The sequence below is a fragment of the Oncorhynchus mykiss genome, chromosome 3 (genome assembly GCF_057628025.1).
Source record: "Oncorhynchus mykiss isolate SJ-2025 chromosome 3, ASM5762802v1, whole genome shotgun sequence".
NCBI classification, from domain to species: Eukaryota; Metazoa; Chordata; class Actinopteri; order Salmoniformes; family Salmonidae; genus Oncorhynchus; species Oncorhynchus mykiss.
In genome coordinates, this window is record NC_143024.1 from 75,161,983 (window position 1) to 75,189,559 (window position 27,577).

The 27,577-nt window shown below is 45.6% G+C and overlaps 1 protein-coding gene across 5 annotated transcripts in view; it reads right to left on the bottom strand.

Annotated features, from left to right (window-relative positions):
• Nucleotides 1-27,577, bottom strand: part of enox1 (ecto-NOX disulfide-thiol exchanger 1) — a 116,408-nt gene that overhangs the window by 4,341 nt on the left and 84,490 nt on the right. For 2 of the 5 annotated variants that reach the window (XM_036974890.2, XM_090230718.1), the window contains exons 8-14: nt 26,265-26,371; nt 23,335-23,452; nt 22,314-22,504; nt 8,789-8,896; nt 7,011-7,064; nt 6,185-6,287; nt 4,978-5,359 (exon numbers count right to left, since the gene is read on the bottom strand). In XM_036974890.2, the coding sequence (XP_036830785.2) occupies nt 5,283-5,359; nt 6,185-6,287; nt 7,011-7,064; nt 8,789-8,896; nt 22,314-22,504; nt 23,335-23,452; nt 26,265-26,371 (758 nt within the window). In that variant the 3' untranslated portion in view covers nt 4,978-5,282. Of the gene's footprint in view, nt 1-4,977; nt 5,360-6,184; nt 6,288-7,010; nt 7,065-8,788; nt 8,897-22,313; nt 22,505-23,334; nt 23,453-26,264; nt 26,372-27,577 lie in introns of those variants that run through there. The other 3 variants (XM_036974888.2, XM_036974889.2, XR_016494973.1) reach the window with 2 other exon arrangements.

Sequence of the window (27,577 nt, forward strand, 5' to 3'; positions counted from 1 at the left end):
GAGAGAGAGAGAGAGAGAGAGAGAGAGACCGGGAGAGAATGAGACAGGTAGAGGAAGAGAGACAGGGAGAGGAAGAGAGACAGGGAGAGAGAGACAGGGAGAGAGAGGGAGAGAGAGACAGGGAGAGGAATAGAGACAGAGAGAGAGAGAGAGACAGAGAGAGAGACATGGAGAGGAAGAGAGACATGGAGAGGGAGAGAGAGACAGGGAGAGGAAGAGAGACAGGGAGAGAGAGAGACAGGGAGACAGGGAGAGAGAGACAGGGAGAGAGAGAGACAGGGAGAGGAAGAGAGACAGGGAGAGAGAGATACAAGGAGACAGGGAGAGAGAGACAGGGAGAGAGAGAGACAGGGAGAGGAAGAGAGACAGGGAGAGGGAGAGAGAGAGACCGGGAGAGAGAGAGAGAGAGACAGGGAGAGAGAGAGAGAGGGAGACAGGGAGAGAGAGAGAGAGACACGGAGAGGAAGAGAGAGACCGGGAGAGAGAGAGAGACAGGGAGAGAGAGAGAGAGAGAGAGAGAGAGAGAGACAGGGAGAGGAAGAGAGAGACCGGGAGAGAGAGAGAGACAGGGAGAGAGAGAGAGACAGGGAGAGAGAGAGAGAGAGAGACAGAGCGAGAGAGAGACATGGAGAGGAAGAGAGACATGGAGAGGGAGAGAGAGACAGGGAGAGGAAGAGAGACAGGGAGAGAGAGAGACAGGGAGACAGGGAGAGAGAGACAGGGAGAGAGAGAGAGAGACAGGGAGAAGAAGAGAGACAGGGAGAGAGAGAGACAGGGAGACAGGGAGAGAGAGACAGGGAGAGAGAGAGACAGGGAGAGGAAGAGAGACAGAGAGAGGAAGAGTGACAGAGAGAGATTGAGAGATATATATATATATATAGAGAGAGAGAGAGACAGGGAGAGAGAGACACAGGGAGAGAGAGAGACAGAGAGAGACAGGGAGAGAGAGACAGGGAGAGAGAGGGAGAGAGAGACAGGGAGAGGAATAGAGACAGAGAGAGAGAGAGACAGAGAGAGAGAGAGAGAGAGACATGGAGAGGAAGAGAGACATGGAGAGGGAGAAAGAGACAGGGAGAGGAAGAGAGACAGGGAGAGAGAGAGACAGGGAGACAGGGAGAGAGAGACAGGGAGAGAGAGAGAGACAGGGAGAGGAAGAGAGACAGGGAGAGGAAGAGAGAGACCGGGAGAGAGAGAGAGACAGGGAGAGAGAGAGAGAGAGAGAGAGAGAGAGAGACAGGGAGAGGAAGAGAGAGACCGGGAGAGAGAGAGAGACAGGGAGAGAGAGAGAGACAGGGAGAGAGAGAGAGAGAGAGAGACAGAGAGAGAGAGTGACATGGAGAGGAAGAGAGACATGGAGAGGGAGAGAGAGACAGGGAGAGGAAGAGAGAGACCGGGAGAGAGAGAGAGACAGGGAGAGAGAGAGAGAGAGAGACAGGGAGAGGAAGAGAGAGACCGGGAGAGAGAGAGACAGGGAGACAGGGAGAGAGAGACAGGGAGAGAGAGAGACAGGGAGAGGAAGAGAGACAGGGAGAGGAAGAGTGACAGAGAGAGATTGAGAGATATATATATATATATATAGAGAGAGAGAGAGACAGGGAGAGAGAGAGAGACACAGGGAGAGAGAGAGACAGAGAGAGACAGGGAGAGAGAGACAGGGAGAGAGAGGGAGAGAGAGACAGGGAGAGGAATAGAGACAGAGAGAGAGAGAGAGAGACAGAGAGAGAGAGAGAGACATGGAGAGGAAGAGAGACATGGAGAGGGAGAAAGAGACAGGGAGAGGAAGAGAGACAGGGAGAGAGAGAGACAGGGAGACAGGGAGAGAGAGACAGGGAGAGAGAGAGAGACAGGGAGAGGAAGAGAGACAGGGAGAGAGAGAGACAGGGAGACAGGGAGAGAGAGACAGGGAGCGAGAGAGACAGGGAGAGGAAGAGAGACAGGGAGAGGAAGAGTGACAGAGAGAGATTGAGATATATATATATATAGAGAGAGAGAGAGAGAGACAGGGAGAGAGAGAGAGAGAGACACAGGGAGAGAGAGAGACAGAGAGAGACAGGGAGAGAGAGAGACAGAGAGAGAGAGAGAGGGGGCGAGAGAGAGAGAGATATATACCTCCTGCCCAATGTATGACCATATTAGAGAGACATATTTCCCTCAGATTACACAGATCCACAAAGAATTCGAAAACAAATCCAATTTTGAAAAAATCTACTGGGTGAAATTCCACAGTGTGTCATCACAGAAAGATTTGTGACCTGTTGCCACGAGAAAAGGGCAACCAGCGAAGAACACACACCATTGTAAATACAACCCATATTTATGCTTATGTATTTATCTTGTGTCCTTTAACCATTTGTACATTGTTAAAACACTGTATATATATATAATATGACATTTGTAATGTCTTTATTGTTTTGAAACTTCTGTATGTGAAATGTTTACTGTTAATTTGTATTGTTTATTTCACTTTATATATTCACTTTATATATTATCTACCTCACTTGCTTTGGCAATGTTAACACATGTTTCCCGTGCCAATAAAGCCCTCGAATTGAATTGAATTGAATTGAGAGACAGAGAGAGAGAGAGAGAGAGAGACAGGGAGAGGAAGAGAGAGACCGGGGGAGAGAGAGAGAGAGAGACAGGGAGAGAGAGAGAGAGACAGGGAGAGGAAGAGAGAGACCGGGAGAGAGAGAGACAGGGAGAGAGAGAGAGAGAGAGAGAGAGAGAGAGAGAGAGAGACAGGGAGAGGAAGAGAGAGACCGGGAGAGAGAGAGACAGGGAGAGAGAGAGAGAGAGAGACAGGGAGAGGAAGAGAGAGACCGGGAGAGAGAGAGAGACAGGGAGAGAGAGAGAGAGAGAGACAGGGAAGGGAAAACAGACTGTTCAGCTCCAGTTGTCCTCCAGAGCTGCAATCTGCATCTTGCTGACGTGTCGTGCAATAAACGCTGGTCCGAGCACAAAGAGCACTTGAGTTGATTACTGAAGTCCTGCAGAGGTAGCACAGCCAGTCAGGGAGAGAGGATATAGTGCAGTCCCCTGGGAACCCAGAGACAATATTTATTCCCCTGATTTATGTGATGTAACATTCGGGGGGCTGTTTGCAGATTGCAGACGAGTGTGTATCCATGCATGCTGGCGCGTGTCTGTGTGTGTGTAGGTGTGTGTCCCTTATAGATGCCTGTGTTGGTTAAAAGCTGTGTTGAAAAGCCCAGAAGCTGTGGTGTCTGCGGCAGGCAGGGAAGCAGGCAGGGCGGCTTGCTGGCAGGGAGATAGAGAACTCTGCTCTCCTCTCCTTCATGTTGGCTTTCTGTGGGCCGCGCTAAAAGAGATAAATGTTCTGCTGCCTACTCCTCTCTCCTCTCTGCTCTCCTCTCTGCTCTCTCCTCTCTGATCTCCTCTCTGCTCTCTCCTCTCCTTCATGTTGGCTTTCTGTGGGCCGTGCTAAAAGAGATAAATGTTCTGCTGCCTACTCCTCTCTCCTCTCCTCTCTGCTCTCCTCTCTGCTCTCCTCTCTGATCTCATCTCTCCTCTCTGCTCTCCTCTCTGCTCTCCTCTCTGATCTCCTCTCTGATCTCCTCTCTGCTCTCTCCTCTCCTTCATGTTGGCTTTCTGTGGGCCGTGCTAAAAGAGATAAATGTTCTGCTGCCTACTCCTCTCTCCTCTCTGCTCTCCTCTCTGCTCTCTCCTCTCTGATCTCCTCTCTGCTCTCTCCTCTCCTTCATGTTGGCTTTCTGTGGGCCGTGCTAAAAGAGATAAATGTTCTGCTGCCTACTCCTCTCTCCTCTCTGCTCTCCTCTCTGCTCTCCTCTCTCCTCTCTGCTCTCTCCTCTCTGCTCTCCTCTCTCCTCTCTGCTCTCTCCTCTCTCCTCTCTGATCTCTGCTCTCCTCTCTGCTCTCCTCTCTCCTCTCTCCTCTCTCCTCTCTGATCTCCTCTCTGCTCTCTCCTCTCCTTCATGTTGGCTTTCTGTGGGCCGCGCTAAAAGAGATAAATGTTCTGCTGCCTACTCCTCTCTGCTCTCCTCTCTGATCTCCTCTCTCCTCTCTGCTCTCCTCTCTCCTCTCTCCTCTCTGCTCTCTCCTCTCTGCTCTCTCCTCTCTGCTCTCTCCTCTCTCCTCTCTGCTCTCCTCTCTCATCTCTGCTCTCTGCTCTCCTCTCTCCTCTCTGCTCTCCTCTCTCCTCTCTGCTCTCTCCTCTCTGCTCTCCTCTCTCCTCTCTCCTCTCTGATCTCCTCTCTGCTCTCTCCTCTCCTTCATGTTGGCTTTCTGTGGGCCGCGCTAAAAGAGATAAATGTTCTGCTACCTACTCCTCTCTGCTCTCCTCTCTCCTCTCTGCTCTCTCCTCTCTCCTCTCTGATCTCCTCTCTGCTCTCCTCTCTGATCTCCTCTCTGATCTCATCTCTCCTCTCTGCTCTCCTCTCTGATCTCCTCTCTGATCTCCTCTCTCCTCTGCTCTCCTCTCTGCTTGGTCACTTTAATACATGTAACACGAGTCACTTTAATATTACCACTTTAATAATGTTTAAATATCTGGCATTACTCATCTCATATGTATATACTGTATTATATACTATCTATTGCATCTTAGTGTATGCACTCTGATATTGCTCATCCATATATTTATACAGTATATTATTATTCCTTTCCTTTACTTAGATTTGTGTGGATTAGTTAGTTGTTGTGGAATTGTTAGATATTACTGTTAGATATTGCTGCACTGTCGGAACTAGAAGCAAAATCATTTCACTACACTCGCAATAACATCTGCTGACCATGTGTATGTGACCAATAAAATTGGATTTGATTTCCACTCCTCTCTCCTCTCATCCTCTCTCTCCTCTCCTCCTCTCTTCTCTCCTCTCCTCTGCTCTCCTCCTCTCTCCTCTCTCGTCTCTCCTCTCTCCTTTCCTCTCTCCTCTCCTCTCTCCTCTCCTTTCTCCTTTCCTCTCTCCTCTCTCTCCTCCTCTCTCCTCTCTCCTCTCTCCTCCTCTCCTATTCTCTCCTCTCTCCTCTCCTCTCTCGTCTCTCCTTTCTCCTTTCCTCTCTCCTCTCCTCTCTCCTCTCCTTTCTCCTTTCCTCTCTCCTCTCTCTCCTCCTCTCTCCTCTCTCCTCTCTCCTCCTCTCTCCTCCTCTCCTATTCTCTCCTCTCTCCTCTCCTCTCTCCTCTCTCCTCTCTGCAGCACCAAAGGGAACTCCGCTTTCTAGCTGTACATCTGAGAATTGGCACATGACTATTTTGTGCTTGTTGTATGGAGATTCATACAATGACAGGAAACACAAGGAAATCAGGCTAATACAATCAGTTCAGTCAGAATCAGATAGAGGCTGCTTTTCATTTGTGATGAAATTATATTTATGGGAGCTGAAAGGGAGGAAAGTAGAGGGGGAGGAGAGGGGAGAGAGATAAAGGGGGAGGAGAGAGGGAGAGGTAGGGGGGAGGAGAGAGGGAGAGGGGGAAGAGAGGGGGAAGAGAGAGGGAGAGAGATGCAGAGGGGGAAAGAGATAGAAGGAGAGAGGGATAGAAGGGAGGAGAGAGGGAGAAATAGAGGCGGAGGAGAGAAATGGAATGGTAGAGGGGGAAGAGAGAGCCGCAGGAGAATTAGTCAATTTGTGTTCTCCAGTCAGTCTCTATCGCTCCTCTCTCCTGGAACCGGTTTGTCTTTTCTTCTGTTCTGGCTGACGGCGTCCTCGTCTGTCACTGTGTCCCCAGCGCCCTGCAATAGACTGTGTTTCTGTGTGGATGGAGTGTGTTTCTGTGTGTGAACACAAGCAGAGCACCGCTGTGTGCAGCCGGGAGAGATAATGTATGTGTGTGTGTATAGGGGATTATTCTATGTGTGTGTGGCCAGGGCCAGCAGAGTCCTGCTTGGCAAACAGACCCACAGCACCTGTCCCCTGAGTCCCCCTCCATCCAACCCCCCTGATCCTTGGGTTCTTCACCCAAGAACATGACAGACAGGCGTGGGCTGCTTCAAAACCATTTCGCCCCATTAAACATTGGCCCCCCTCCAACATGTCTACATGTACCAATCCACCCCCTACCCTCAGCCTACCCACAACCATTAAAACCCTCCCAGTCAGCTGACTATTACAGAAGAAAAGGAGACAATGTACACAATATGGTTTCCAGTAAAGAGTGTATAATTGACATGATATACTGTATGTTCTAGATAGTGATGATATTTACCCAGTAGCAGAGCCTCTCTTTCTGATGTGAGGGCTCCTCTCATGGCTGCTTCACTCCTCCGGTCTCTGCTGCGGTACAGAGTGGTCACACACCCGTTCACTACCTGTAGACACACACACACAAAGCTGTGTTAGTCCTTATAGACGCACAAATGCAATGGGAACTGACACTACTGCTGCTGCTACTTTTGCATAAGGATAATTAGATCCTGAAAGCATGATATCTGCTCCCAGATGGGTATCAGCTTCCACTTCAGTAACTACAGGGGCAGAATCAAGTTCAGCGTGTGTGTGTGTGTGTGTGTGTGTGTGTGTGTACGTGCGACCACGTGTGTGTGTGTGGTCACTAGGGTAGTGTTATTTTTATGAGAGAGGAGAGTGGCTGGTGCTACTGGTGTTACTCCAATGGGATTTCCCTGTCTCCTTCTCTTCTCCACTCCAGTCCATGTCTGCCTTTCACAAGGCACAAGGGACATACACAATAAGCTACTACAAACCCTAACCCCTCCACACACAAACACTATTTTACTTACCCCCATATCACACCCACCCTTAATGCATAGGCCTATCCTCCATCAGATACTGACGTCTCCTCACACTAGCTGGCTGGGTCAATAAAAGCACTCAAGAAGAGGGTACAGAGATGATGATTGTGTGTGTGTGTGTGTGTGTGTGTGTGTGTGTGTGTGTGTGTGTGTGTGTGTGTGTGTGTGTGTGTGTGTGTGTGTGTGTGTGTGTGTGTGTGTGTGTGTGTGTGTGTGTGTGTGTGTGTGTGTGTGGAGTATTGTGTGGGTACAGTATAGTGGTGTGTATTGGAGCAGACGGACCTTCTCAGGTGTTTCTCCGTTGTTCCCCTCCACTACATCCCCATTAGTCAGCATCTGAAAACAAGACAGACAGAGAACAAGACAGGAAGAGATCAAGACAGAGACCAACATCAAGTACTGACCATTCACACTGGTAACCCTGGTAACAAGCAGTGGCATAGAGCATGTTCTTAGTAACAGAAGCAGGATCCAGGTAACTGTTGTTTTGCAAAATATATACAAAGGTATGTGGACATACCTTCAAATGAGTGATTTCGGCTATTTCAGCCACACCTGCTGCTGGCTGTTGCATAAAATTGAGCACAAGCCATGCGATCTGTTTGGGGAAGTCAACCCCATCGAACACCTTTGGGATAATTTGGAACGCAGACTGCGAGCCAGGCCTAATCGCCCAACATCAGGGCCCGACCTCACTAATGCTCTTGTGGCTGAATGGAAGCAAGTCCCTACAGCAATGTTCCAACATCTAGTGGAAAGCCATCTGAGAAGAGTGGAGGCTGTAATAGCAGCAAAGGGGGGAACAACTCCATATTAATGCCCATGATTTTGGAATGAGATGTTCGACAAGAAGGTGTACTTTTGGTCATGTAGTATCTTTAGACTGTATGGAAACAATATATCCTCCCTGGATGTTCATCTATCTTTCTATTTGTTAATCTATTTATCCTCACTAGGTATCCATCTCTCTGATTCCAGCTGAATACACTCTTTCTCCACAGGAGCTCTGTGCTTATTGATGTTCCCATTACCTCAGTCCAATAACAGTCATGCAAGAATAACAGTTAGCATCATCAGATAGAAATCAGAACTGTATTCATCCCATCCACTGGTTGTATTATTCTCACTCAACAGTACAGTGCTTCTGGGGATGCAAAGTGTGTGTGTGCGTGTGTGTGTGTATGTGTGTGTGTGTGTGCGTGCACGTGTATGCATGTGTGTGTGTGTGTGTGCACGCACGTGTATGCATGTGTGTGTGTGTGCACGTGTATGCGTGTGTGTGTGTGTGTGTGCGTGCACGTGTATGCGTGTGTGTGTGTGTGTGTGCACGTGTATGCGTGTGTGTGTGTGCACGTGTATGCGTGTGTGTGTGTGTGTGTGTGTGTGTGTGTGTGTGTGTGTGTGTGTGTGTGTGTGTGTGTGTGTGTGTGTGTGCACGTGTATGCGTGTTTGTGTCTGTGTTTGTGTGTGTGCACTTTTATGCTTGTGTGTACGTGTATGCGTGTGTATGTGTGTGTGCATGCACGTGTATGCGTATGTGTGTGTGTGCACGTGTATGCGTGTGTGTGTGTGTGCACGTGTATGCGCGTGTGTGTGTGTGCACGTGTATGCGTGTGTGTGTGTGTGTGCACGTGTATGCGTGTGTGTGCATGCACGTGTATGCGTGTGTGTGTGTGTGTGTGTGTGTGCACGTGTAAGTGTGTGTGCACGTGTATGCGCGCGCGTGTGTGTGTGTGCATGCACGTGTTTGCGTGTATGCGTGTGTGTGTGTGTGTGTGTGTGCATGGACGTGTATGCGTGTGTGTGTGTGTGTGACCCCCTACTGAGGGAAAGTGAGAGAAAATGAGAGCCACTTTCATAGAAACACCAATAGAAAGAGATATGGAGGGAGAGAAAGAGAATACTTTAAGAGATAGTTACTGTATAGTAACCTGCCAAAATAAATACTAGAATGCCACTACATCAAAACCATGTACCTAACTCCCTCCCATCTAGCTCAGTCATATGAGCCTACACTCTCGTGTGGGTGTGTGTGTGTGCATGTGTACATGTTCTCTCACCTTGTCTCTCAGGGCTAGGAATTCTCCCTGCAGGTATCTGTGCTCGTCTCTAGCCTGCTCCAGCACCACCTCCTTACTCCTCAGCTGCTCCTGCAGACTCAGCAGTTGCTGGGAGGTGAGAGACACACAGAGATAGCGAGACAGTTACACAACAGACCACAACACAGTTAGAGAGACAGTTACACAACAGACCACAACACAGTTAGATAGACAGTTACACAACATACCACAACACAGTTAGAGAGACAGTTACACAACAGACTACAACACAGTTAGCGAGACAGTTACACAACAGACCACAACACAGTTAGAGAGACAGTTACACAACAGACCACAACACAGTTAGAGAGACAGTTACACAACAGACCACAACACAGTTAGATAGACAGTTACACAACAGACCACAACACAGTTAGAGAGAGAGACAGTTACACAACAGACCACAACACAGTTAGAGAGACAGTTACACAACAGACTACAACACAGTTAGAGAGAGAGACAGTTACACAACAGACCACAACACAGTTAGAGAGAGAGACAGTTACACAACAGACCACAACACAGTTAGATAGACAGTTACACAACAGACCACAACACAGTTAGAGAGAGAGACAGTTACACAACAGACCACAACACAGTTAGAGAGACAGTTACACAACAGACCACAACACAGTTAGAGAGAGAGACAGTTACACAACAGACCACAACACAGTTAGAGAGACAGTTACACAACAGACCACAACACAGTTAGAGAGAGAGACAGTTACACAACAGACCACAACACAGTTAGTGAGACAGTTACACAACAGACTACAACACAGTTAGAGAGAGGGAGACAGTTACACAACAGACTACAACACAGTTAGAGAGACAGTTACACAACAGACCACAACACAGTTAGAGAGACAGTTACACAACAGACCACAACACAGTTAGAGAGAGAGACAGTTACACAACAGACCACAACACAGTTAGAGAGAGAGAGAGAGAGACAGTTGGACAACAGACCACAACACAGTTAGAGAGAGAGAGAGACAGTTACACAACAGACCACAACACAGTTAGAGAGAGAGAGAGAGACAGTTACACAACAGACCACAACACAGTTAGAGAGACAGTTACACAACAGACTACAACACAGTTAGAGAGACAGTTACACAACAGACTACAACACAGTTAGATAGAGAGACAGTTACACAACAGACTACAACACAGTTAGAGAGAGAGACAGTTACACAACAGACCACAACACAGTTAGAGAGACAGTTACACAACAGACTACAACACAGTTAGAGAGAGAGACAGTTACACAACAGACCACAACACAGTTAGAGAGACAGTTACACAACAGACTACAACACAGTTACACAACAGACTACAACACAGTTACACAACAGACTACAACACAGTTAGCGAGACAGTTACACAACAGACCACAACACAGTTAGAGAGAGAGACAGTTACACAACAGACCACAACACAGTTAGAGAGACAGTTACACAACAGACCACAACACAGTTAGAGAGAGAAAGAGAGACAGTTACACAACAGACCACAACACAGTTAGAGAGACAGTTACACAACAGACTACAACACAGTTAGAGAGAGAAAGAGAGACAGTTACACAACAGACCACAACACAGTTAGAGAGAGAAAGAGAGACAGTTACACAACAGACTACAACACAGTTAGAGAGAGAAAGAGAGACAGTTACACAACAGACCACAACACAGTTAGAGAGACAGTTACACAACAGACTACAACACAGTTAGATAGAGAGACAGTTACACAACAGACTACAACACAGTTAGAGAGACAGTTACACAACAGACTACAACACAGTTAGAGAGAGAGTTACACAACAGACCACAACACAGTTAGAGAGAGAGACAGTTACACAACAGACCACAACACAGTTAGAGAGAGAGACAGTTACACAACAGACCACAACACAGTTAAAGAGAGAAAGAGAGACAGTTACACAACAGACCACAACACAGTTAGAGAGAGAGACAGTTACACAACAGACCACAACACAGTTAGAGAGAGAAAGAGAGACAGTTACACAACAGACTACAACACAGTTAGAGAGAGAAAGAGAGACAGTTACACAACAGACCACAACACAGTTAGAGAGACAGTTACACAACAGACCACAACACAGTTAGAGAGAGAAAGAGAGACAGTTACACAACAGACCACAACACAGTTAGAGAGACAGTTACACAACAGACTACAACACAGTTAGATAGAGAGACAGTTACACAACAGACTACAACACAGTTAGAGAGAGAGACAGTTACACAACAGACCACAACACAGTTAGAGAGAGAAAGAGAGACAGTTACACAACAGACTACAACACAGTTAGAGAGAGAAAGAGAGACAGTTACACAACAGACCACAACACAGTTAGAGAGACAGTTACACAACAGACTACAACACAGTTAGATAGAGAGACAGTTACACAACAGACTACAACACAGTTAGAGAGACAGTTACACAACAGACTACAACACAGTTAGAGAGAGAGTTACACAACAGACTACAACACAGTTAGAGAGAGAGTCAGTTACACAACAGACCACAACACAGTTAGAGAGAGAGACAGTTACACAACAGACCACAACACTGGGGCCCCTCATGGGTGTGTACTTAGTCCCCTCCTGTACTCCCTGTTCACCCACGACTGCGTGGCCAAACAAGACTCCAACATCATCATTAAGTTTGCTGAAGACACAACAGTGGTAGGCCTGATCACTGACAATGATGAGACTGCCTATAGGAGGAGGTCAGAGAACTGGCAGTGTGGTGCCAGCACAACAATATCTCCCTCAATGTTAGCAAGACAAAGGAGCTGAACCTGGACTACATGAAAAGGCGGCCTAACAGGCCCTCATTAACATCAACCCGGCTGTAGTTGAGCGGGTCGAGAGTTTCAAATTCCTTGGTGTCCACATCACCGACAAACTATCATGGTCCAAACACACCAAGACAGACATGAAGAGGGCTCGACAACACCTTTCCCCCCCCAAGAGACTGAAAAGATTTGGCCTGGGTCCCCAGATCCTTAAAATGTTCTACAGCTGCACCATCGAGAGCATCCTGACCAGTTGCATCACCACCTGGTATGGCAACTGCTCGGCATCTGACCGTAAGGTGCTACAGAGGGTAGTGCGAACAGCCCAGTACATCACTGGGGCCAAGCTTCCTGCCATCCAGGACCTATATACTAGGCAGTGTCAGAGGAAAGCCCATAAAATTGTCAGAGACTCCAGTCACCCAAGTCATAGACTGTTCTCTCTGCTACCACACGGCAAGCGGTACCGGAGCACCAAGTCTAAGACCAAAAGGCTCCTTAACAGCTTCTACCCCCAAGCCATATGACTCCTGAACAATTAATCAAATGGCCACCGGACTATTTACATTGACACCCCTTCCCCCATTTGTTTTCTACACTGCTGCTACTCTCTGTTTATTATCTATGTATAGTCACTTTACCCCTACCTACACACCTACCTACATGTACAAATTACCTCAACTAACCTCTACCCCCGCACACTCAACTAACCGGTACCCCCTGTATATAGCCTCGTTATTTTATTGTGCTACTTTTTAGAATTTTTTTACTTTAGTTTATTTGGTAAATAATTACTTAACTCTTCTTGAACTGCACTGTTGGTTAAGGGCTTGTAAGGTCTACACTTGTTGTATTCGGTGCATGTGACAAATAAAGTTTGATTTGACTTGATTTGAACACAGTTAGATAGAGAGACAGTTACACAACAGACCACAACACAGTTAGATAGAGAGACAGTTACACAACAGACCACAACACAGTTAGATAGAGAGACAGTTACACAACAGACCACAACACAGTTAGAGAGAGAGACAGTTACGCAACAGACCACAACACAGTTAGAGAGAGAAAGAGAGACAGTTACACAACAGACCACAACACAGTTAGATAGAGAGACAGTTACACAACAGACCACAACACAGTTAGAGAGAGAGAGACAGTTACACAACAGACCACAACACAGTTAGAGAGAGAGAGAGACAGTTACACAACAGACCACAACACAGTTAGAGAGAGAGAGAGACAGTTACACAACAGACCACAACACAGTTAGAGAGAGAGAGAGACAGTTACACAACAGACCACAACACAGTTAGATAGAGAGACAGTTACACAACAGACCACAACACAGTTAGAGAGAGAGAGAGAGACAGTTACACAACAGACCACAACACAGTTAGAGAGAGAGAGACAGTTACACAACAGACCACAACACAGTTAGAGAGAGAGAGAGAGACAGTTACACAACAGACCACAACACAGTTAGAGAGAGAGAGAGACAGTTACACAACAGACCACAACACAGTTAGAGAGAGAGAGAGACAGTTACACAACAGACTACAACACAGTTAGATAGAGAGACAGTTACACAACAGACTACAACACAGTTAGAGAGAGAGACAGTTACACAACAGACCACAACACAGTTAGAGAGAGAAAGAGAGACAGTTACACAACAGACTACAACACAGTTAGAGAGAGAAAGAGAGACAGTTACACAACAGACCACAACACAGTTAGAGAGACAGTTACACAACAGACTACAACACAGTTAGATAGAGAGACAGTTACACAACAGACTACAACACAGTTAGAGAGACAGTTACACAACAGACTACAACACAGTTAGAGAGAGAGTTACACAACAGACTACAACACAGTTAGAGAGAGAGTCAGTTACACAACAGACCACAACACAGTTAGAGAGAGAGACAGTTACACAACAGACCACAACACTGGGGCCCCTCATGGGTGTGTACTTAGTCCCCTCCTGTACTCCCTGTTCACCCACGACTGCGTGGCCAAACAAGACTCCAACATCATCATTAAGTTTGCTGAAGACACAACAGTGGTAGGCCTGATCACTGACAATGATGAGACTGCCTATAGGAGGAGGTCAGAGAACTGGCAGTGTGGTGCCAGCACAACAATATCTCCCTCAATGTTAGCAAGACAAAGGAGCTGAACCTGGACTACATGAAAAGGCGGCCTAACAGGCCCTCATTAACATCAACCCGGCTGTAGTTGAGCGGGTCGAGAGTTTCAAATTCCTTGGTGTCCACATCACCGACAAACTATCATGGTCCAAACACACCAAGACAGACATGAAGAGGGCTCGACAACACCTTTCCCCCCCCAAGAGACTGAAAAGATTTGGCCTGGGTCCCCAGATCCTTAAAATGTTCTACAGCTGCACCATCGAGAGCATCCTGACCAGTTGCATCACCACCTGGTATGGCAACTGCTCGGCATCTGACCGTAAGGTGCTACAGAGGGTAGTGCAAACAGCCCAGTACATCACTGGGGCCAAGCTTCCTGCCATCCAGGACCTATATACTAGGCAGTGTCAGAGGAAAGCCCATAAAATTGTCAGAGACTCCAGTCACCCAAGTCATAGACTGTTCTCTCTGCTACCACACGGCAAGCGGTACCGGAGCACCAAGTCTAAGACCAAAAGGCTCCTTAACAGCTTCTACCCCCAAGCCATATGACTCCTGAACAATTAATCAAATGGCCACCGGACTATTTACATTGACACCCCTTCCCCCATTTGTTTTCTACACTGCTGCTACTCTCTGTTTATTATCTATGTATAGTCACTTTACCCCTACCTACACACCTACCTACATGTACAAATTACCTCAACTAACCTCTACCCCCGCACACTCAACTAACCGGTACCCCCTGTATATAGCCTCGTTATTTTATTGTGCTACTTTTTAGAATTTTTTTACTTTAGTTTATTTGGTAAATAATTACTTAACTCTTCTTGAACTGCACTGTTGGTTAAGGGCTTGTAAGGTCTACACTTGTTGTATTCGGTGCATGTGACAAATAAAGTTTGATTTGACTTGATTTGAACACAGTTAGATAGAGAGACAGTTACACAACAGACCACAACACAGTTAGATAGAGAGACAGTTACACAACAGACCACAACACAGTTAGATAGAGAGACAGTTACACAACAGACCACAACACAGTTAGAGAGAGAGACAGTTACGCAACAGACCACAACACAGTTAGAGAGAGAAAGAGAGACAGTTACACAACAGACCACAACACAGTTAGATAGAGAGACAGTTACACAACAGACCACAACACAGTTAGAGAGAGAGAGACAGTTACACAACAGACCACAACACAGTTAGAGAGAGAGAGAGACAGTTACACAACAGACCACAACACAGTTAGAGAGAGAGAGAGACAGTTACACAACAGACCACAACACAGTTAGAGAGAGAGAGAGACAGTTACACAACAGACCACAACACAGTTAGATAGAGAGACAGTTACACAACAGACCACAACACAGTTAGAGAGAGAGAGAGAGACAGTTACACAACAGACCACAACACAGTTAGAGAGAGAGAGACAGTTACACAACAGACCACAACACAGTTAGAGAGAGAGAGAGAGACAGTTACACAACAGACCACAACACAGTTAGAGAGAGAGAGAGACAGTTACACAACAGACCACAACACAGTTAGAGAGAGAGAGAGACAGTTACACAACAGACTACAACACAGTTAGATAGAGAGACAGTTACACAACAGACTACAACACAGTTAGAGAGAGAGACAGTTACACAACAGACCACAACACAGTTAGAGAGAGAAAGAGAGACAGTTACACAACAGACTACAACACAGTTAGAGAGAGAAAGAGAGACAGTTACACAACAGACCACAACACAGTTAGAGAGACAGTTACACAACAGACTACAACACAGTTAGATAGAGAGACAGTTACACAACAGACTACAACACAGTTAGAGAGACAGTTACACAACAGACTACAACACAGTTAGAGAGAGAGTTACACAACAGACTACAACACAGTTAGAGAGAGAGTCAGTTACACAACAGACCACAACACAGTTAGAGAGAGAGACAGTTACACAACAGACCACAACACTGGGGCCCCTCATGGGTGTGTACTTAGTCCCCTCCTGTACTCCCTGTTCACCCACGACTGCGTGGCCAAACAAGACTCCAACATCATCATTAAGTTTGCTGAAGACACAACAGTGGTAGGCCTGATCACTGACAATGATGAGACTGCCTATAGGAGGAGGTCAGAGAACTGGCAGTGTGGTGCCAGCACAACAATATCTCCCTCAATGTTAGCAAGACAAAGGAGCTGAACCTGGACTACATGAAAAGGCGGCCTAACAGGCCCTCATTAACATCAACCCGGCTGTAGTTGAGCGGGTCGAGAGTTTCAAATTCCTTGGTGTCCACATCACCGACAAACTATCATGGTCCAAACACACCAAGACAGACATGAAGAGGGCTCGACAACACCTTTCCCCCCCCAAGAGACTGAAAAGATTTGGCCTGGGTCCCCAGATCCTTAAAATGTTCTACAGCTGCACCATCGAGAGCATCCTGACCAGTTGCATCACCACCTGGTATGGCAACTGCTCGGCATCTGACCGTAAGGTGCTACAGAGGGTAGTGCGAACAGCCCAGTACATCACTGGGGCCAAGCTTCCTGCCATCCAGGACCTATATACTAGGCAGTGTCAGAGGAAAGCCCATAAAATTGTCAGAGACTCCAGTCACCCAAGTCATAGACTGTTCTCTCTGCTACCACACGGCAAGCGGTACCGGAGCACCAAGTCTAAGACCAAAAGGCTCCTTAACAGCTTCTACCCCCAAGCCATATGACTCCTGAACAATTAATCAAATGGCCACCGGACTATTTACATTGACACCCCTTCCCCCATTTGTTTTCTACACTGCTGCTACTCTCTGTTTATTATCTATGTATAGTCACTTTACCCCTACCTACACACCTACCTACATGTACAAATTACCTCAACTAACCTCTACCCCCGCACACTCAACTAACCGGTACCCCCTGTATATAGCCTCGTTATTTTATTGTGCTACTTTTTAGAATTTTTTTACTTTAGTTTATTTGGTAAATAATTACTTAACTCTTCTTGAACTGCACTGTTGGTTAAGGGCTTGTAAGGTCTACACTTGTTGTATTCGGTGCATGTGACAAATAAAGTTTGATTTGACTTGATTTGAACACAGTTAGATAGAGAGACAGTTACACAACAGACCACAACACAGTTAGATAGAGAGACAGTTACACAACAGACCACAACACAGTTAGATAGAGAGACAGTTACACAACAGACCACAACACAGTTAGAGAGAGAGACAGTTACGCAACAGACCACAACACAGTTAGAGAGAGAAAGAGAGACAGTTACACAACAGACCACAACACAGTTAGATAGAGAGACAGTTACACAACAGACCACAACACAGTTAGAGAGAGAGAGACAGTTACACAACAGACCACAACACAGTTAGAGAGAGAGAGAGACAGTTACACAACAGACCACAACACAGTTAGAGAGAGAGAGAGACAGTTACACAACAGACCACAACACAGTTAGAGAGAGAGAGAGACAGTTACACAACAGACCACAACACAGTTAGATAGAGAGACAGTTACACAACAGACCACAACACAGTTAGAGAGAGAGAGAGAGACAGTTACACAACAGACCACAACACAGTTAGAGAGAGAGAGACAGTTACACAACAGACCACAACACAGTTAGAGAGAGAGAGAGAGACAGTTACACAACAGACCACAACACAGTTAGAGAGAGAGAGAGACAGTTACACAACAGACCACAACACAGTTAGAGAGAGAGAGAGACAGTTACACAACAGACTACAACACAGTTAGATAGAGAGACAGTTACACAACAGACTACAACACAGTTAGAGAGAGAGACAGTTACACAACAGACCACAACACAGTTAGAGAGAGAAAGAGAGACAGTTACACAACAGACTACAACACAGTTAGAGAGAGAAAGAGAGACAGTTACACAACAGACCACAACACAGTTAGAGAGACAGTTACACAACAGACTACAACACAGTTAGATAGAGAGACAGTTACACAACAGACTACAACACAGTTAGAGAGACAGTTACACAACAGACTACAACACAGTTAGAGAGAGAGTTACACAACAGACTACAACACAGTTAGAGAGAGAGTCAGTTACACAACAGACCACAACACAGTTAGAGAGAGAGACAGTTACACAACAGACCACAACACTGGGGCCCCTCATGGGTGTGTACTTAGTCCCCTCCTGTACTCCCTGTTCACCCACGACTGCGTGGCCAAACAAGACTCCAACATCATCATTAAGTTTGCTGAAGACACAACAGTGGTAGGCCTGATCACTGACAATGATGAGACTGCCTATAGGAGGAGGTCAGAGAACTGGCAGTGTGGTGCCAGCACAACAATATCTCCCTCAATGTTAGCAAGACAAAGGAGCTGAACCTGGACTACATGAAAAGGCGGCCTAACAGGCCCTCATTAACATCAACCCGGCTGTAGTTGAGCGGGTCGAGAGTTTCAAATTCCTTGGTGTCCACATCACCGACAAACTATCATGGTCCAAACACACCAAGACAGACATGAAGAGGGCTCGACAACACCTTTCCCCCCCCAAGAGACTGAAAAGATTTGGCCTGGGTCCCCAGATCCTTAAAATGTTCTACAGCTGCACCATCGAGAGCATCCTGACCAGTTGCATCACCACCTGGTATGGCAACTGCTCGGCATCTGACCGTAAGGTGCTACAGAGGGTAGTGCGAACAGCCCAGTACATCACTGGGGCCAAGCTTCCTGCCATCCAGGACCTATATACTAGGCAGTGTCAGAGGAAAGCCCATAAAATTGTCAGAGACTCCAGTCACCCAAGTCATAGACTGTTCTCTCTGCTACCACACGGCAAGCGGTACCGGAGCACCAAGTCTAAGACCAAAAGGCTCCTTAACAGCTTCTACCCCCAAGCCATATGACTCCTGAACAATTAATCAAATGGCCACCGGACTATTTACATTGACACCCCTTCCCCCATTTGTTTTCTACACTGCTGCTACTCTCTGTTTATTATCTATGTATAGTCACTTTACCCCTACCTACACACCTACCTACATGTACAAATTACCTCAACTAACCTCTACCCCCGCACACTCAACTAACCGGTACCCCCTGTATATAGCCTCGTTATTTTATTGTGCTACTTTTTAGAATTTTTTTACTTTAGTTTATTTGGTAAATAATTACTTAACTCTTCTTGAACTGCACTGTTGGTTAAGGGCTTGTAAGGTCTACACTTGTTGTATTCGGTGCATGTGACAAATAAAGTTTGATTTGACTTGATTTGAACACAGTTAGATAGAGAGACAGTTACACAACAGACCACAACACAGTTAGATAGAGAGACAGTTACACAACAGACCACAACACAGTTAGATAGAGAGACAGTTACACAACAGACCACAACACAGTTAGAGAGAGAGACAGTTACGCAACAGACCACAACACAGTTAGAGAGAGAAAGAGAGACAGTTACACAACAGACCACAACACAGTTAGATAGAGAGACAGTTACACAACAGACCACAACACAGTTAGAGAGAGAGAGACAGTTACACAACAGACCACAACACAGTTAGAGAGAGAGAGAGACAGTTACACAACAGACCACAACACAGTTAGAGAGAGAGAGAGACAGTTACACAACAGACCACAACACAGTTAGAGAGAGAGAGAGACAGTTACACAACAGACCACAACACAGTTAGATAGAGAGACAGTTACACAACAGACCACAACACAGTTAGAGAGAGAGAGAGAGACAGTTACACAACAGACCACAACACAGTTAGAGAGAGAGAGACAGTTACACAACAGACCACAACACAGTTAGAGAGAGAGAGAGAGACAGTTACACAACAGACCACAACACAGTTAGAGAGAGAGAGAGACAGTTACACAACAGACCACAACACAGTTAGATAGAGAGACAGTTACACAACAGACCACAACACAGTTAGAGAGAGAGAGAGACAGTTACACAACAGACCACAACACAGTTAGAGAGAGAGAGAGAGAGACAGTTACACAACAGACCACAACACAGTTAGAGAGAGAGAGAGACAGTTACACAACAGACCACAACACAGTTAGATAGAGAGACAGTTACACAACAGACCACAACACAGTTAGAGAGAGAGACAGTTACACAACAGACCACAACACAGTCAGAGAGAGAGAGACAGTTACACAACAGACCACAACACAGTTAGAGAGAGAGAGAGACAGTTACACAACAGACCACAACACAGTTAGAGAGAGAGAGAGACAGTTACACAACAGACCACAACACAGTTAGATAGAGAGACAGTTACACAACAGACCACAACACAGTTAGAGAGAGAGAGAGACAGTTACACAACAGACCACAACACAGTTAGAGAGAGAGAGAGAGAGACAGTTACACAACAGACCACAACACAGTTAGAGAGAGAGAGAGACAGTTACACAACAGACCACAACACAGTTAGATAGAGAGACAGTTACACAACAGACCACAACACAGTTAGAGAGAGAGACAGTTACACAACAGACCACAACACAGTTAGAGAGAGAGAGAGAGAGAGACATTTACACAACAGACAACAACACAGTTAGATAGAGAGACAGTTACACAACAGACCACAACACAGTTAGAGAGAGGGAGACAGTTACACAACAGACCACAACACAGTTAGAGAGAGAGAGAGAGAGAGACATTTTACACAACAGACCACAACACAGTTAGAGAGAGAGAGACAGTTACACAACAGACCACAACACAGTTAGAGAGAGAGAACCACACAGTGCTGGGAGGACAGGAACAACAGAGAAGATGATGAACACAGAGGTGACACCAGTGGCAGAAGGTGTTAGTGTAGAGTAAGCAGAAACAGCAGTAAGCAGAGATGTGACTGTGTGTTGGTCTGTCTGAGTCAGGTTGTAAAGGGAGGGATTGGGATTGTGGTGGACAGGAGACTCAGAATACATCAGAGTGCTCCTATGTACTTGTGCTATGACCTTTTGCTAGGGAAAGCACTGGTCCAAATACCTGCAGCATGTGATGGCACTGTGTTGTATTTATGCTTTTTAATTACTCAGTGGTGTAAAATATTTAAGTAGTCCTTACAAGTATTTTTACTTAAGTTGTTTTTTGGGGTATCTGTACTTGACTTTACTATTTATGTTTTTGACTACTTTTACTTCACTACCTAAATAAAATAATGTACCTTTTACTCAATACATTCTCCCTGACACCCTAAAGTTACATGATTTGATTTATCTTATTATTATAGAGTCATCTTCAGGCCCAGCCCACATTTTGAATGCTCAGGCAGGACAACTATTCCCCAGGTCGTTGCTGTTTGTAAGGTCTGCTTCCAACTCACACTCTCAAACACATAGATCCCCTGAACACTGCTCACTCTCCAGACCCCAATCACCTGAATTCTAATCACCTGTTCACACACCTGTATGTCATTATCACACACTATTTAGTTCAGTTCTTTGCACCCCATCACTGTGAGGTATTGTTTGTTTTGTGACATGTCTTTCTGAGCTCTGGGTTTCCTGTGATTTACTCCTCCCGTGTATAATAGTTTTTGCCTGCCTCACTAACAACGTCTTTAGCCTATTCCCTGCCTGTACCTTAGCCTATCGGATTTCCTGTTATCTACCTATTGCCTGATCTCCCGGATGACGTTACTAGCCTTTTCCCTCCCTGTACTGTTGCCTTTTTGGACCACCTGTGTATGACCTATTATTTGACCATGCTGGTCATTTGTGAACATTTGAACATCTTCTGTTATATTCTCCACCCGGCACAGCCAGAAGAGGACTGGCCACCCCACATAGCCTGGTTTCTTCCTAGGTTTCGGCCTTTCTAGGGAGTTTTTCCTAGCCACTGTGCTTCTACACCTGCATTGCTTGCTGTTTGGGGTTTTAGGCTGGGTTTCTGTACAGCACTTTGAGATATCAGCTGATGTACGAAGGGCTATATAAATACATTTGATTTGATTTGCCCCTGGACCCAGCTACCTGCCGCCTCCTGTGGTCCTTTGCAATAAACACCTGCTGCACCCTGTGCTGGAAACCAGTTCTCTGTCTCACCTCGTGTTCATTACACTGTTAATGAAAATGTGTTCTCAGTCAACTTTATCTAGTAAAATAAGGGTAAAATAAAAGCATAGAAATACACCAATCAATATACCGCATTGTCATCACTACTGCCTCTGACCTGGCGGACTCACAGGTGTGAACACAGGTGCAGTATGATACAGGCGTAGATGGTGGAATGTTGTAACTGCTGCATGTTGCTGTAGCAGGTGTGTGTGTGTACCTGTTGCATGTTGTGCATGCTCTGCTGTAGCAGGTGTGTGTGTGTACCTGTTGCATGTTGTGCATGCTCTGCTGTAGCAGGTGTGTGTGTGTACCTGTTGCACGTTGTGCATGCTCTGCTGTAGCAGGTGTGTGTGTGTACCTGTTGCATGTTGTGCATGCTCTGCTGTAGCAGGTGTGTGTGTGTACCTGTTGCATGTTGTGCATGCTCTGCTGCAGCAGGTGTGTGTGTGTGTCGGGGAAGTGTTCAGGGTCGTCAGGGCGGCAAGCCTTGCCTTGCTCCTTCCTCAGCAGCTCCACCTCATTCCTGTAGGCGTCCAGCTGCCAACGCAGAGAGTCATTCTCCTCCCTCAGAGAGGCCCCAGACTGGCCACACACACCTGGAGAGGAGGAGGGGAGAGAGGGTTAGACACAAAACACACACACCTGGAGGGGAGAGAGGGTTAGACACAAGACACACACCTGGGGAGAGAGATTTCGACACAACATACACACACAAATACACATATGCATGCACGCACACACACACACAAAGACCAGGGATGTTTTCCAATGCCTCGCAAAGATGGGTGCCTATTGGTAGATGGGTCAAAATAAAAAAAAGCAGACATTGAATATCCCTTTGTGTATGGTTTAGTTATTATTTACACTTTGGATGGTGTATCAATACACCCAGTCACTACAAAGATACAGATGTCCTTCCTAACTCAGTTGCTGAAGAGGAAGGAAACCACTCAGGGATTTCACCATGAGGCCAATTGTGACTTTCAGAGTTACAGAGTTTAATGGTTGTGATTGGAGAAAACTGAAGATGGATCAACAACATTGTAGTTACTCCACAATACTAACCTAAATGACAGAGTGAAAAGAAGGAAGCATTTACAGAATACAAATATTTCTAAAACATGTATCCTGTTTTCAATAAGGCACTAAAGTAAAACTGCTGAATATATTTTCAAGCACGGTGGTGGCTGCATCATGTTATGGGTATCCTTGTCATTGGCAAGTAAATGGAATAGAGCCAAACACAGGCATAACCCTAGAGTAATCCTTTCTGAAGGCACTGTATACTTTAGCAGTCTGGTGATTTTTTCGCTACAATGGTCTGCCATCATTAAAAGGTATAAGTGCTTAGGGGCCAAGGGTTAAGGGCCAAGGGCTAGGGACTATGCCAGGGGTAAGTTTGGGATTGGGCTCGTGCCTGTCCTACCATTTTCCTCCATGCGTATCTTCTTACAGGGGCTCTCATCCGAGTCGTCGTCAGACATCTCCATCTCCTCCTCCCGGCGAATCCCCATGATCTCCTCACTGTGGGCATTCCTCAGCTCCTGTCACATCACAACACAAGGAACCCCTCAGTGTCTCAGTACTATACACCCAGCCATATGCCTGTCTAAAAATGGTTTCAACCAGACTGCTCTTGGTAATGTGTTCTAAAATAAAAAATTATATAGGTTGTACCTTAAAATGAGTCTGTGGTGGAAGAGAATCAAATTGCCCCTAGACACTGATCTAACATCAGTTTTGTGTTTCACTTCCTGACGGGTTATGGTTAGGATTTAGTTGGGTAGGGTAAACTGATCCTAGATCTGCAGTTTGAACGGTTCCTTTTTTAACATGATAAAGAAGGAGGAGCATAGAAAACATCTCATTCTTCCAGCTGCTCTGATAACTAGAAGTGTCTCAGCTGTGAGGCTGTCTAATACCACCACTGTGAAATCTCTCCTCAGATAAAGTAAATAAGCTTAGCCAATGACTCAGCTATAGGAGAGTGTGATAGAGTTATGAGAGGAGAAGGGAGAGAGAGAGAAAGGGAGAGAGGTTTAGATGCAGGGATTTGTTAAGTGTGACTGTGAGCACAGAAAGCCTCAGCTGCAGTACTGAACCAGCCAGAGCTTTTTCCCTAGAAACTACAGTAGGGCATGAAGACGGAGGGATCCAATGGTGTTTAGAGACGTATCTGATCTCATGATTTCTGCAGTGTCCATTATCAGTTCATATTCAAACTGTAATTTCATACTACTGTCATGGAGGATGTTGATACTGACATCAATAGATCATTAATTCACAGCCATTTGTCATTCAGATAATCTATGACGCTTCAGGCTGCAGTGTTACAGTAATTACTTGAACTACTTGAACACTTACCAAGCATACTACTGACCCTTAACAAGGGATTTCACAATTGTGGCATGCTAGCAGACTCACTCCATAGTGTGTACTGTTACTGTGTGTCACTTCTTCCAAAGCAATGCCTTACCTCTGGTTGCTCTGACAATAGACATGGCATGATTCCTTTCTCACTGACTTGAGTTAGAGACATGTACTGTATGAACATAGACGTCTTACAGTTTGACTTAGGCTTGGGCGGTATACTGTACTGTATGCGTTTTTTAAATGTTTGGAAATAAATAGCGCCCCTTGTGTGCACTGCCGGTAATACCGTACACCCCGGTATGGTACAGGAACAGTATGATGGCATGAACATCTGGATACCGCCCAATCCTAGTATGAATGGTCACATTAGGTTAACATCTGTCCTGATAACTCTGGCCCCCACAGATAGGCACCCTCATATACCTGGTCATTACTTTCAATTCACTTCAATACATTGTCACGGTCACCAAATGGCCAAATTAAAACCAATGGGGTGTATAATAATCTGATTCAGATCCAGGTTTGTGTTTCTTCAATCAAAAATATCCAGATTCCATGAGATTTATAGGATGTTTTTGTTTAGTTCTAATAAAAGTGATAACTAACATTTATACCATGATATTGTTGAATACTCGTTTCTGATTGGTTTGAAGGGCATTCTAGAGAGTGCATTATTTCCTTAGAATGCACAGTATAATTGTATGGTATAATCCAATGGCTATGAAGTTCATTCGATTTTCATAATAGCAAGCTAGGATGACGGTTTGGTTAGCTAAGGTAACATGTCTGTTTGCCTGGTTACCAAGGCAACTACTGTAGCTATCTAGCTAGCTAGTGAACTTGCTAGCTAAGTCAGTGGATGTTGTCACATTTCTACTGGCAAATTAATAGATTTCTAGCGCAAATATGTTAATTTATAGCCATGATACAAAAGGGATAATCAACTCAGGGCTCTATGCGTTCTATGGAAAATAATGCAACTCCGTGGAAGGTTAGTTCTACTCCACTAACACGTTGTGGAATACACTTTCCATTTCGTGCACTATTTTTCAGAGAACGCATAGCCTTGATTATCCCTTACGTAATGAATAATCCAGAATGCTGACTCGTTGTACTCCCAATGAATTATTTATCTGTCTTAACCCTGGAAGCCTCTGTTGCCATAGCACCCACTCACACTTTCTGGAAGGTTACGTGTGTGTGTGTGTGTGTGTGTGTGTGTGTGTGTGTAATAAAATAAACAATTTGGTGGGTGCTTATATTTGTCCTATTTGGAAATGTGTTTTTTGCATATCCCAACTCTCCCTCAGAGAGTGGGGTCACAGCCAGGGTCTGCCATAATAAACAGCAACCCTGGAGCAATAATGGTTCAGTACCTTGCTCAAAGGCACAGATTTTTCACCTGGTCGGCTCAGGGATTCGAACATACAACCTTTCGGTTAACTGGCCCAATGATCTAACCGTTAAGCTACCTACCGCCTCTGTGTGAGTGCGTGTGTACGTGCGCGTTTCATCGATGTGAGGAAAAAGTCTACGAATGGCACTGTTGAAGAGAAACACACAGCATCAGAAGATCAGAACAGCATGGCTGGCTGTCCATCTGTCTGTGTATCTGTGAGGCCACAGCAGTCTGTCCATCTGTCTGTGTAGCTGTGAGGCCACAGCAGTCTGTCCATCTGTCTGTGTAGCTGTGAGGCCACAGAAGTCTGTCCATCTGTCTGTGTATCTGTGAGGCCACAGCAGTCTGTCCATCTGTCTGTGTATCTGTGAGGCCACAGCAGTCTGTCCATCTGTCTGTGTATCTGTGAGGCCACAGCTGTCTGTCCATCTGTCTGTGTATCTGTGAGGCCACAGCAGTCTGCAACAACAGCTAAATGAAACACAGTAGGACTCATGTCAACCCGGCTAGAGTGTCTGTCTGTTAACCTGTCCTGAGGAGTCCAAACATGACAAGGAATAAGGGGGTAAGGAGAGAGTACCAACCTCACACTGCTTTCTCCAAATGTCTATGTTCTTGCGCTGCGCTTTAGAGAAATGGTCCCATGCCTTCTGCCTGGAGGCAGCGGTGAACACAGCCGTGATCTGCTCGACTTGGGGTGAACAGGGGAGTCAAGACAAGACAAGGCTTTATGTAGAGCTTAGATCCTACTGCACCACCCAGGCACAACAGCACACAGAGGAGACACTAGGGAGCTTCATTCTGCCAGCCTGGGTTAGTAGACCCCATTGCATTTACCTGTACCACCCACCAACATATCATCGCTGTGGGATGAAAGCTTCTTATCTCCAAAACAGAAACGTTTCAGGAAATGTAAAAAGACGTCCATATTTTGTCATTAAAGTTGGAATCTCATTTAGATGAAACGTCTCCAAGGGTCGGCCTAGGTACATTTGTTATTGTTTTTGTTTATTCAAGTAAGAAAGAAGCTTTCGGCCTCTTGGTAAAAAAATATCGTTGTACATACTCTGCTGTTCTATCATGCAATGAAAAAAAAGTGTTTGTTGTTTAAGGTAAAGTCTTTGTTGTCGTAATATCGCAGAAGGACGTGGCAGTTTCACCGCTATGGATGCCAGCTTTAACTAACATACAATTATGAAACTTGGTCATAGAGTCATTGGAAATAATTGAGTTACAAGGTTTTCATCTGACAGCGACGATATTGAGAATCATTGGGTGGGTTGTGATTTTGACACATTGTTTTTGTTGGTTTGTAGGGTCTGATATGGTTAAATGCTGCTCATTGCATTACCTGGTGACTCCTCCCCAGTGCTGAACAGTACTTACATTTCATACCTGCTGATTCAGTTCCATCAGGACTGTCAAAGACAACATTCTACAATACTACATGTTTTCATGGATAGAGTACGTCTAGGCATACTATTGAACTTACATAAAATATGTCTCGTTTAATTTGTCCTGAATCATTCAGAACTCTTTTAGGAAGTTATGGCAGTCATCACCATCCTTTCCACCAGTAGAAGGTTGTCTTTAAAGTGTAGCTCTGTTCTAACTGCATACTGTCATGTTCCTCTTCAGTAAACAACAGGGGGTTTAAAAAGTGTCACTATTACTACTGGACAAGTGCACTGTGACCACATCAACATTAAAACTACACCCCCTCATCATCCCCTCTTCTGGTGATTCTGGATCTCTGCACTGTCCATATTAAAGCAGCACCAGAGGACTATAACCGGTTTATTACCGGTGTAGAACACAACAAATACCATTCAAAATAGGACCGTGTAAACAGTCATAAGACGTTGATGAATCTTGTTTTCATCTCATTGTCTTTCCA